Source organism: Schistosoma mansoni, chromosome 1 (genome assembly GCF_000237925.1).
Source record: "Schistosoma mansoni strain Puerto Rico chromosome 1, complete genome".
Lineage (NCBI taxonomy): Eukaryota > Metazoa > Platyhelminthes > Trematoda > Strigeidida > Schistosomatidae > Schistosoma > Schistosoma mansoni.
In genome coordinates, this window is record NC_031495.1 from 41,737,874 (window position 1) to 41,751,767 (window position 13,894).

Genomic DNA, 13,894 nt, shown 5'->3' on the forward strand with positions numbered 1-13,894 from the left:
TGTGTACTTTCCTCAACAGACCTCGTGGGTTGGTTAAATACTTGGCCCTTATTGTTAAATTATATAACAATAATATACTCTGACTGAGCTTCTTGCTGAATATAGGTTTATATTGGGATACTTAGTTACATAGTCTTTGTCCCCAATGTTATATGTAGATAGATGTCACCAGCTTCAAACTTTGTTAATGTTCTTAACAGTATATGTGTGATCAGATTGTTCGAAATGTATTGCGCTAATATATCACATAGTTCTGATAATCTTCGTCTTCTTATTACATTATCAAAGTCTTTAGAAATGTTATGCAGTATATTTTTGAAGAATGTTCAGGAAACTTATATAGCATCATGAAACTGCGGCATTAAGCCATACTTCATATGAGAGCTAATTATACTATCAAGTTATTTAAACCAAAGTAGGATGAACAGTTTTCAAACTTTGAACTTACTAGTTATAAACAAACTACTTTGTCCATCCAGCTATTACTCACTTACATAACATTAGTAATAACAGTTCTGTTAGACTACATTACAAGTTGAATCTGGACAGTGATTCATTTCTCAAAATGAATATTTCTTATGGTGATTAAATAACCCGTACTGGATTTAGTCGTTAGATGTTTGGTAGTTTTTTTTTGACAATTACTATTCGTCTATGAATAACATTAAAATGTAACATGAAGCCTGAAACGTCAAGGTATCAAATTTCTTTTGAAGATCAATTTTTAGAGGGTGTTAAGAATAAAATTAACGTATCATTTCATTGAATATTACATACTTTTTCTCATAAGTGTGTCAGTGACACGTCTATCCCCAGATTAAGTTTTCAATATACATGTTAATATTTTTTTTATTTCATTTATTTTATTTATAACAGGTTTGTAATAAAGGTTTTCGTCAAGCCAGTACCCTATGTCGCCATAAAATTATTCATACATCAGAAAAGCCACATATATGTTGGATATGTGGTAAAGCATTCAACAGAAGTTCTACTTTAAACACCCATTCGCGAATACATCAAGGTAAGATATCATAATTACTTTGTTTTAGTTATGTGTGATTAATAAGCTTTTTGTCATAATGTTACTGTATACATAATATAAAATAAATAGAGAGATTGACTGATGATAGTTAGTGGTGAGAACTAACTGACTATTGTATAACATTATTGACTTTTGTACTAACCATTGAAAATCGATGTTGTATCTAATCAATATTGCTATGATTAGAAAGTGACCAGTGGAGTTCAACCACGTCTGTTATGAGATATCAACTCACTGATGACAATTGGTGCACGGTTGCTCAACTTCGTGGATTGATTGAAGTTAGATATTAATACCATCGTATGCCGGCTCAGTCGTCTATCGGTTAAGTGCTCTGGCGCGAGACTGGTAGGCCCTGCGAGGCAGGATCGTGGGTGCGCACTGCTGAGGAGTCCCACAATAGGACGCACCGGCCGTCTAGTGCTTCCAGGTTTTTCCTTGGTGGTCTAGCTTCAGTTGACTCATGATTTCAACTATGAAAATAAGCTGAATTAATTAATAAGCCAAATGTATAGAAATCGTGCTGAAGTAATAAAAAAAATCAACTGAATCAAAATTATACTTAGATCGATGTATAATTTCAGACTAAATTTCTTCTTAATCATCTGATGAGAACCATATGACATAAAATAAATTCATACTACTCTACTCAACTCACTGCTTCTGTTCTTTTCAAGATGATAAATGGAATTATTTGTATGAAATCTCTTCTTCATAGTTGTATTTTGACGATTTTACATATTTAAAACAATCATGGTAGCGTTTTGAATAAAAAATTCAGGAAAATCACTGTAAGTATTCAATGTGGTCTCAAAGTGAAGTTATCCAAACGAGAAATGGAGAATAACTATATAGTCAATTACTTTATTCTGTTGTTGATTTTGTTTAGTTAACAATATTAACTTGTATTTCCATGAAAACGAATGTCTAAGACCACATAAAAGTATTACCTAAACGTTCGTATACTTTTAGCTTTCAAACTATATAATTTGTAGATCTAATAATACTAGAGATTATTCAAAGGTTCCTTCAGTTTATTTTATTGATTTAAAATGACAAATCCATCTATATGTTTCAAGAAATAAATCAGGTATTTTAGATTTCATAACTTTTTAAAGCGTTGAGATTGATTATGATGGTCGGTAATTACAGGAAGTCTGAAGGTTTAGAATTCGATCATATGAGTGGTGGTTGATTAACAGTACTGAAAAATTCCAGATTAACAAGAGTCAGCTGTTTCATTTCTAATTTAATGTCAATCCAATAATTGCAAAATGTTATCAAACTAGGTCGTTAATTTATAACACATCACCAACTAAGCTCAGTTAAACAATCAGTGAAAGCACGATGCACCGGACATCTGTTTGGTACTAGTATGGGACTCCTGAGAAGTGCATATCCACACCCACATCGTGATTGAACCTAAGACTTCAAAGTCTTGCATTGAGTGTTTAACCTATAAATAAGCAAATCAACAACTAATGGTTGCTATTTTTGGTGAAGAATCCCGTATTAGAGAGAAATATATATTCAATGTCTCCTAGTTTCAACTGGTTTTCTAAAGTTAGTTCGTAATGTAAACTACGGAAAAAAAGAACACTTCCACAAATCTCTTATATTATTATTCGATTTAATTAGAGTTACCGACTAGAACTTTTTATCATTATCTCATTACTTAGAAACAAATCAAAATGTGCAACTTTTGGTGACTTTAATATTGTAATGGAATCCAAACTTTATCAATTTCATTATCTTTCAATTGATGTACGATTACTCCCCAAAGTCTACGGTCTGATACTTGTATATCCATATATTCTTCAGTATAGCATACTGAAGAACAAAAATGGCGTAAGAATTAATTGTTTGTTCGGATATATAAAAGAAAAATGCAACATTAAATTTAAACTACTGAAGTGAAGGTGATCTTTTGTCTGGAATGCAGAATGATGGAAAAATGAATATATTATATTCAACAGCCAGACTATAGACAAATAACTTACTCATTAATTGAAGCTATTGAGATAGCTGCTTTCAATTTGGAATTTTCTGTGAAATCCGAATTCTTCCATATGTTGTTAGTATTAAGAATGACATTTTTCGTATAGTTTGATATATAGATCATTATTTCTATTGGATTATCTGGCGTTGACTCATAAGAAATATATATATGTATATTAAGAATGAGAATTTTAGTTCAGCTTATGAATTAAACGTCATAACTTCTATTAACAATACACCGATCCTACATTAATTAATAATGATCAAAATATTGATCTATTCTACTCTGCATATTTGTCCAGTCTTGAGACTTATATTGCGAAAAAATTAATGTTATCCATCTCATCACTTCATGTGTTGCTTATTAAATCTCTAGAAATAACTACTTTCAAGGATAAATAAGTAACGATAGATTTATAGATTTCTGCAGTTGGACATCATTAAACTTAAAATGGAATTTCATTCCAGTTATATTATGAAGTAAGTAGTATGTTATTGAACAACTCATTTTCATACAAAAATATCAACGTTGTAGATCCAGAAACATCCTGCTGATGAGTCCCGGAAGGGAAAAATCTGAAGTTTGGATTCCACCTCCAGTCAGTATCCAGCTTACTTAGAAACCCGATTTTCGTATTGTCTAGAAATCATCTTATTATTTATTTATTTTTTCTCCTTTTACTTTCTAGGTTATAAACCATTCACATGTGAAGTATGCGGTAAAGGATTTCATCAAAAAGGTAATTATAAGAATCATAAATTGACGCATAGCACAGAGAAACAATATAAATGTCATATTTGTCATAAAGCGTTTCATCAAATTTACAATCTTAGCTTTCATATGCATACACATCAAGCAAAAAAACCATATATTTGTAATATATGTGATAAAGGATTTTGTCGTAATTTTGATTTGAAAAAACATATCAGAAAACTACATCCAACTAGCATTATTGATGATGGAGTAAATTGTAAACTCGGAGAAATTGTTAGAATTAATGACTTAAAGATGAGCGCTAATAATGATAATGTAGGCAATAATTTAGTCGACATACCAAATCATACCTATTCTATGGATTATACTGACAATATCAAATTACAAAAAATGAAATATATTTACGAGAATGGCAATCATACAAATTGTAATATACCATCTATGGAGTTTGATCCAATGAAGCTTATGGTCACATCATCATCTTCATCACTGTCATCACCATCAAAGTTAATATTGACATCAACAACCTCAACATCAAATTCCAAAATGATTACTCGATCTGCAGTAAAACGAAATGATATGAACCACTTCAATTATCATGAGATAGGTAACAACCATACGTTAGATGACGTGAAGAAATCAGTTCATTTAACTCCCGTAAATTCAAGCGTTTCTCTGATGACATCCTTGAGAAATAGTCTTGATTCATCAAATAAAATCGAATTAGGTGCCCAATTACTCAACGATTCAGCGTATCAACTAACAAATTCTATCAATGATCAACCAGAGATACAACAGTATCAGTTGAATCCGGGAAAAAGCAATATGGACTTATCAATGAAGTACTTACAAAATTTATATCCAGATGTACAAGTAAAACAATTCTTAGAAAAGCTAATGCCAAAACATTCCTCCCCAATATTATTTAACAAGTATTCTGACTGCACAGATTTTTCGCCTGAAATGATTCCGTGTTCATCCTCAACACCATACTATCCATCAGTGTGCCCATTATATTTATCACCATTATCCTCATCATCTTCAGTTAATTTATTACCAACGATCTCTAAAATGAAATCAATAAAATCGGATATACCGAATTATTCCAACATCGATTACTCAACTAATTTACAGTCAGTTAATGCTTACAGTGCAACTAACTTAACTCCACAAATGCCACCTTCTATCTTCAACAATCGAAATATACGAAACTGTCCAATGAATACTATGCAACACAATACAGAGTTAAAAATTCTAAACTCTGAATCTAATTTACCATTTAATTCGAATTTAATTCCTCTTCAAACCTCATATTTAGCTAATTCAGAAATATTTAGAAAATTTATGCTTCAAGCATGTTTATCATTAAATCAACAACATATGTAACAATGTTACTTGTTTATATATCAACCTTTATTTCTAATTTTAGAGCACATTTGCACACACACACACACACGTACAATTCATTTATTGTGACTACTTCTATATTATCTTTGAATTTTACGATAACATTTAATACAATGCAATTTGTGATTTCCAATATATTACAATTATATAACTATTACTATCACAATACTAAACTATTAAAATTATCGCTGATAAATTTGTCCATAGTTTGCTTTTATTTATTTCATTTTATTTTCATGAAAGAATATACATTTCAGTTTATGAATAAATGAGTTTTCTTCTATAATGTTAATAAAAAATATTATCTTACTAAAAAGTATTAATAATTCACTTTCTCTATGATTAATAGAACTCTCAAATGAAACAATTATATATTTTAAGAGTGGAATTCATGGATCGATCTAAGCTAGATCACCACAAAAAACCTGGAAACACTGGACGACCGTTTCTTCCTAGTATGGGACTTCTCAGTAGTGCGAATCCACGATCCCATACACGGGACTCGAACCCAGGACTGTCGGTCTCGCGTACGAACGCTTAACCTGTAGACCACTGAACCAGCATCCAACGGTGTTAATGTCTAACTCCAGTCTATCCATGATCTTGCATAACCCAGTGCTTCCAGATTTGCAATGGTGGTCTAGGTTAGATCAAATCGTGAATCCAACTGCTAAAATTACTAAAATCTTCACAAATCCCCGTCCTGATAACTGTATAATTCACTATATGGCATCGTGAATAGTAAAACGTAGGTGATTTAGCTGAATAAATTGTCTTTTAGTAAAATAGTCGAATCAAAAACCTACAATACATTAACTTAATTGAGCAATGTGGTCAGTTCTACTGATATATTAGTTAAGTTGATCATTGAGATCAATGCATCATATAGAAAAAATAAAACATATAAAGATAAGTGGAACTGATCAGAAGAAGAAAACTCAACGAACTACAACGTTAATAATGATTCCTTAAGAAATATTTCAACCATTAGTATACATCCCTATCTACTAAATTGGCTCACACAATAGGTGAACAAGACTTTTTTGCACGCTCTTACTGTCTACCTAGTTTAGAAACGAACTAAAACTGATCTTAATATACCTAACTTTAACTCTCTTAACATTTAGTAGTGTACTAACATTCGCTATCTAAATAACGTCTATCAGATCAAATGGCTGGATAATTTTGTTTAAAAATAATCAATAATAATTCCTAATGTAAACAAAACGAATACTGAAGGAATTTTCATAAATGTACTATGAAGTTGTATATATGAGGTTTATGATATATTGTATAACCTTACCCTTTAATCTGATAAATTTGCCAAGTAGAGTGTGGTTTCTTATTGTTAAATGAATTAGTAACAATCAAATCATCATTTTATTGAGATAGTGATTCGATTACCTGGTTTTTTATCGGTTTATTCTAAACCAGAAAATGACATCATAATAAACAGTTCAATTATATAGAGTTAATAAATACATTTACGATGGAAACTAAACCTTGGAAAGATCATAAATGGCGGTCATCATGATATCATTCGTACACCCTAACAAGTCAGCTATGATAGTCCACTTTTAACCAGATTTCAATTCATTTACATAATAGTTGTTAACTATTGCAACCATGAGAAACATGCTTCTTACCACTTTTTCTCAGGCTCTATTGTATGTGTGACTTCTGACAGATTTAATGGTCAATATGAATGTCGCTAGTGAAACTTGGGCAACACAACAATGAATATATTATTGTTTTAAAAGACGGAATCGATTGATCTTGCTTCATGTCCTGGCAACAAGGTGAAAGACAGAAGATCCTGATTGTAGCGCTAATTTCAAAAGACCGTTTTTAAAACATGTCAAACTTAAAGGCAATAAAACAGTTTTGTTAGACACACAATTTAATACAAGAATCACTTAAAGTTATCTGTCATTGAAAACAGTGTTTTAAATTAACCTCTGTGGTGATAAAACGGTATTTTTGAGCGACAAATCAAGGTCCATAATAATGGATACTGTTTGATATTAGTTATCTTTTGACATTTGATTCATATAAATTTTTAACAAAAGTAGTAATCACTATAAACTATGCTTACCATTATTATCATTTATGAAATATTTATGGGAACTTTCAAAGTACTGATCGACAGAAGACACTTTAATTTGTATACTATAAAGACATTCATTCATAAAGACAAATGTTAACAACAATTCAAGCTGAAATTTTGCTAATAATAAGCTTTTGCTATTACGTCTTGATAATAAAGAAAAATAATCCTAATAACGACTGTCCTTTTAAATCAACGTGAAAGTTTTTATATTCTCTTCTGTCATCTCCAATAATTCCGAAAAAAAGTCAAATCAGAAATAGGACATTTAATGCATTGATTAAAGAATGTTTATTGAGTGAGCCACTATTAAATAAAAATATCCTTAAAATGTTCAAGGATAAAGGATGCAAAATTAACTTGTTAAAACGTTAACACGTTAGGAAGGATCCTTTGTCAGCTGTATAAATGAACCATCTATAGCACCGGTATGGTTGGCTAGAAGTGGGTAATTCAAAAATGTAAAAAATCAACTAAATGCTAACTAAACGGCTTTTAGGGAACTGCCCATCCTTAGATATTATATCAATATTCTTGATCACCAAAATTATAATTATGAGTTCAGTGAAATAAGTAAACTAATAGATTCTAGCTTAATAGTCTAGAAGTTGCACACATGCCACAATGTCTGAAGGTTCAGGACTGGATCCCCGACTTATGAGAATTTACACTCTGGGAAGAAACATAAGTTTAAATCTCCCTTCTTTATACTGGCTCTCTGTCTATCATTCTATGGAAAGGAAGAATTCCCGAAAATAACACATAGCAAAAAAGACAATTTTATGTAAAATATGGCAATCGTAGATCATACTTAGTTGATCTTTGTTAAAAGGTAATAAATGGAAGTGTAACACGAAATCGTCGTTAATTTAAAAATAAATATTTTATTATTATAATCTATTTTAGTTTAAGGATTTGTGAAGTGTTTATTTCATCACAGGTTGGCATGGTTTGAAGAAACATTAAAACCAAGGAGTATTTAATAGTTATTTCGTCTCAGTTTGAATTTTCCTAGTGATGCATATTCACGACCCTCTCATAGATAATATTATGTCTCATGGTTGCAAGCACAATCCTCTTAGATCATTCCGTTAAAAATCCGTTTATCTATATTTTCAACTTCCATTCATTCCTGATACGATGTAACCATCATTCAGAACCATGTATGAAATGTCTTTCTTCTGAGGAGGTTAATTGACTAACTAATTGGTCATGGGCTTTTTCCATTTTAATTGTTCCATTTTCCGATATTCAACTACACAAATAAAAGGAAAATACTTTGTACCGTTATTTTCATACATAAATTATAGTATTATTATTATTATTATTAGTAGTAGTAGTGAACCAATTTGATGAATGAATAAATAAATGAATACACGCAAACCCGCATTAAACAAAATAAATAAAAAAAACAAACTTTATGGAATAAAGTAAAACATCACAATTTGAATATTATACAAGTAGCCAACATTTTAAAGGTATGGATCTGTCACCTTGAAAATAAAAGCTATTACACCAGAATTCTATATTATTAATACTATTATTAATAATATTATCATTACTGTCCAGTGCTTCCAGGTTTTCCATAGTGGTCTAGCTTCAATTGACTCATGATTTCAACTATATATATATAAAATATTATCATTGTTAAATTAATAATGACTAGGTTTGTTTACAGTTATGATATTTCTTGAGAAAAGTATCTTACTATCTACTTAATGTTATCATGATTGACTACAAGTATTGTATAGTGTTATTTTTTGGGCCAATAAAGAAATTTATAAATGGGATAGAATGTTCAAACTACTTGACCATCAATAAATTAACCCACATACTTCAAAATGGACTTTACTTTTTATTTTTAAAAAAAAAAACTAAAATCACAAACTGTCGACTCGACTTTGTTATGCACACATACATACAATTGAACATAATGAAATAAACATGTACTCATATATTTGCACGCACATACTTATGTTTATAAATTGACCATAAAAAAAATAATCTACTTATTGAATAGTTACAGCAAACTTTTAAAAAAAAAAATCTAATCATAAAGTCATCGTCTATACAGACTCTTTTATATTCTATGTATTTGAAGTACTACTCTTCATAAATTGTTCATGCATATTTTCTTATTGTTGTTATTGATAATGGTGTTGCTGTTGTTGTTGTTGTTGTTAGCCTAATTACCTAAGATTTTGTTTCTATCTCTCATACCCACTATTTATGTATACTACTGTCTGAATTCAATCGTTTTTTGTTCACGAAAAAAAATAGGAATATTCATTTCAACTAGATAAAATCGGATACATAAATATTTATGCTCAAATGCAAACTGTTCGGGGTCAATCAAAAACAAAAAAAACAGAGATAGAAAAGTGTAAATGGTCTGTTAACAATAACATAAATAATATATATCCATCCCGGATGGCAGAATGTATATTTTCAATGGGAAATAAATACCTACTTGTTCATGTATATAAGTAAACACTTTCGTAAGGTTTATATTTAACATAATTTAGAAATAAATGAGATCGTTCTCTTCTATATTTATCTTATACATATTTATTTCCAATGAGCTTGTTTTAATTAATTCAGTCATCTGATAGGTAAGTAAAGTTCTTATTAGTAATAATAATAATAATAATAATAACAATAATAATAATAATGTTGGTGGTAGTGGTGGTCTAGCTAAAACCAGTTTGTGATTTGACTTATGAAAATTCTACAATCTCCACAAACTTCACATATACTACTATTGACAGTAATTATCATTACTGTTGTTAGTAGTGGTTGATGTACTTAAAAATCAATGAAATCTTCATCCTGAACAATACAGCTCAGAACTGAAATCTATGACACTAAACAGACTATTATTATTATCACTAGTATTATTATTGTTATTGTTATTATTATTATAAGAAAGCTCATGTTAAAATGGAGCCAAAATTAACAGAGGTACTATTCATGAAATATCATTCATATAACTAAACAACAATATAATCTCCATGAAATCTGAATGGTATCATTATGATTTTAGAAGGGTATTAGGTAATTTAATGTAAAAATAGAATGTACTGGAGGCACTTTTGTTTCAAAGAAAACAACTGCCTAGTATTGAGTAATCCTCAGTTTAAGGAAATTTATTGTGAAGTAATGAAAAGAGTTATTGAAAGTCCCAAACCTGTTTTCATCAGTCTTGAATTGAAAAATGAAATTTCAAGTAGAATTTATAGAAGAATTAAACAGTACTAAAAAGAAGCTACTATGTAAACCAACTAACTTCAGAAATGTAATGCCATACGCTCTTCAAACCAATAAAAGCTTAATCACTACTGTTCTGAGGCCACTCCCAGTTCCATTCACTTTATTTTAGCGAATGTACCCAAGATTGTGGAAGGGACACTTACAATATTTTTTGAACATATGCCTCGAAATCCATGTTTGGAGGGAAGAAAAGTATTCACATGTAACTACTGATGACCTAATAGACGGAAAACATAAAGTAGGTATAAAAAGCAAGCTCAAAATAATTAACAAGCAACGAATGTCACTTTTACTCCACTATGAAAAGGTATTTGGCATTAAGCACATCAGCCTAATCTTTGTGTATAGAAAGAAGGTGATGCAAACCTCTTATTGCTTTGGTAGATAGTTGTAGTGATGTAACGTTTTTTGGTGCATGTCCGTTTTATTTTCTATTTCAAGCGTTCTACTATCATTCACTCACCACATTAATTTTATGTCGGTTGTGCTTTGATTATATAATTGATCATTTGTTAGTTTTCTTCTTTTTGTCTCTCACTTCTTATTCATGCTAGGACCCCTGTTTTTCGATTACTTCATTTCCATAAAATTAATATTCATTGATCTTGGGCAATATGTGAAATGTTTTATGACTTCTTGCTTGTTTTCATGATCACTTTGTGGAGTTTCTGACTAAACTTCATTGATTAAAATATGTAAAACTGTGTCTATGAAAACATCATCAAATATAAATTTAGACATTTTTCAGTTGATCAAAAGTATCGAAATAGAATAAATTCATTTTAATCCTGCAAATCTTGTTTTTCTCACTTTGCTTGAATTTTCCTTTGACAATGATCTTTGGTGGAAACTATTATTATTTACTCAGACCTATGCATAATCATCATTAATTTAATTAACTAGTCACTCCTCTTTATGTCAAGTATTAGAAAACTTTTTTGCATTTGAGTTTAAAGGGCAACAATAACCCCTCATTAACTAGGATTTAGATTTGATGTATATTGTGGAGGTTTAGTGAAGAATTGTAGCTTATAATTGAAATCATGAGTCAATTGAAGCTAGACCATCATGGAAACCTGGAAACACTTGACGACCGTTTCGCCCCATTGTGGGACTCCTCATGCAGTAGGACGAAACGGCCGTCTAGTGTTTCCAGGTTTTCCATGGTGGTCTAGCTTTCAACTATAAAATTACTAAAATCTCAGCAAAAACCCCTTTTGATTACGGTAGTTCTGTCGTATTGAGGGAAAAAGTAGAAATAATCGATAGTGCTGACTGACGGTTGTGTTATATCGACGACTGACTAAAGTTAAAGATGTAGACTAGTAAATTTCTACTCTATGATCTGTGATTTTTACCCTCACCATAGGATCTGAAGCTCTTGGGCTTAGATCATTTAGGCGTACTTCATAAGCAGTTTTGAACTAAGACAAAGCAGCTACCTTTTAGTCCCTGGCTTTTGATAGTCCCCATTTCTGTGTCGTTTTGTGGCGGGAACTACTTTCAAATTTTATGATAGGATTATTATTTCAATAAAGTGAATTAAAAGTAAAGGTGCAATTATTTACTTGTTAAATCTGCTGCAGTTTTTAAGAGCTTATAGTTAAAATAACTAGTTTGCATACATTTTTGGATAATTTTAACGCATTTTCTTTTTCGTCAGCCGACCCACTTTTTTTTAATCACTTTCGAAATAGTATAGAGGTAATGTTCTACGAATGACTGATTTGTATGTTTTATAGGTGACCTAACAAAGGGTGCTAAAACTTTAGTAAATTAAATTATCTAGAAATAGACTATCTGTAGTAAGAAATCCTTAATCAACTATAATTTTTAGTGAACGAATAAATAAAGTTATGATGCTAATAGTAAGTACTATGTTATTATCAGAAAATTATTCAAAACACTTAATATGTTAGTGTCAGTTCTCAAACTAGACTCTGATATTACCCAAAAGTTACCAAACATATCACTTGATCCCTTTAATAGTTCTCTCTGAGTTTAGTTTGTAGATGAATTCAGACAAAGTATTTGGAGTGTATTTATCATATCCCTTAATCAATTACATCATCTTCTTTAGATGTCTATTTAGAGATCGGTTCTAAGAAGAGATAAATAATGACCTATACATTCTAAAAGCTGAAGTGAAGATGATTATAAATTTACTGGTTCATCCCTTATTTTAGATACTTGAAAATTTATTGTGTTTGGAAGATTATGTTATTGTTTTATTGAAAATTTATTTTGCCTATCGACTTTGTTTATGTTAGGTATAATGAGAATTTTGCATCCCCCAAACAACCACAAATCTTGATTGAGACTATAATTAATAACATGTTAATAGTTCTAATAGTAAAAACCAGACTAAAATATTTATCAAAGATACTAACATTTAAAATAGAGGTATTCATTAGTTCCAATAAATTGGATAAATTATCATAACTTGTTCCTGATGCATAAAAATATACGGGTTAAACAAAATTCCAGTCTCATTCTTTGTCTTAACAACAGATCTTGTTTTTAATATATTTTTCAGTAGTAATTGTTGACTATATGACTGTTTTTAAATTTTGAATAGGTCAAAATTTCAATCGTTTGTCTTTGAAAGTAATTAGATCATGTTAGTTTTGGTTGTACAATGGATTGGCTAAGTTTACATTGTTCTACTTACAACTTTTAAGAAGAATAAGACACAATGATTGTTTGGAGACATGAATAAATGATTTTATGGCTGACAAAGAAAAGGAATTGAAAGATAAGATCTAATTATTAGTTCATTGATACTTTTAGTCGATTTCTATTAATGATTTCAAAGTTGATGTTTCCTTTACAGATAACTGAGCTTATGTGATGACAACGTGGGTTAATTAATCCATTAATATTTATAGAAACATTATTTATACAAGAATAGTTGGATGTGAAGATGTTACATATAACTTTTCAGCAAAGATGGATAGTGGCTGGCAATAGAATACAGGACGTGCATTTCTATCTAAAAGGGACTCGTCAGCTGGATGTACTTGCAACTCAGAGTTGATATTCACTCCGGGACTGGAACGCAGTACGATTCAATCTAAATGCCATGGCGCTATCCAGATAGCCATAAGCTTTCAGAGAGGTGAATTTTAATTTATATACATTGATTATTTCAATCTCCCAATTGTTGCTTATATTTGCAATCGATCAGTATCTTTCTGCATAGGACAAAATGCGCGTCCTGAATTCCCCTGCTATCCACTCTCCATCTTTGCTTACAAATGCTTGTGACTCAATGGCAATATCGAGGCGAACCTCACAGGATGCAGATATGCAGAAAGCATGTTTCATATTCAGTAAGAAATATTAGTGGTTGAAG

General features: G+C 30.5%; 1 protein-coding gene across 1 annotated transcript in view; it reads left to right on the plus strand.

Moving 5' to 3' along the window:
• Smp_144540 (putative c2h2 zinc finger protein) overlaps window positions 1-5,141 on the plus strand; it is a gene marked incomplete at both ends in the record, with an annotated part of 7,789 nt that extends 2,648 nt beyond the window's left edge. The window contains 2 exons of the mRNA XM_018794465.1: window positions 877-1,021; window positions 3,730-5,141. Coding sequence (XP_018648875.1) covers window positions 877-1,021; window positions 3,730-5,141 — 1,557 coding nt within the window. The remainder of the gene's footprint in view (window positions 1-876; window positions 1,022-3,729) is intronic.
• Between the last annotated feature and the right edge of the window lie 8,753 nt (window positions 5,142-13,894).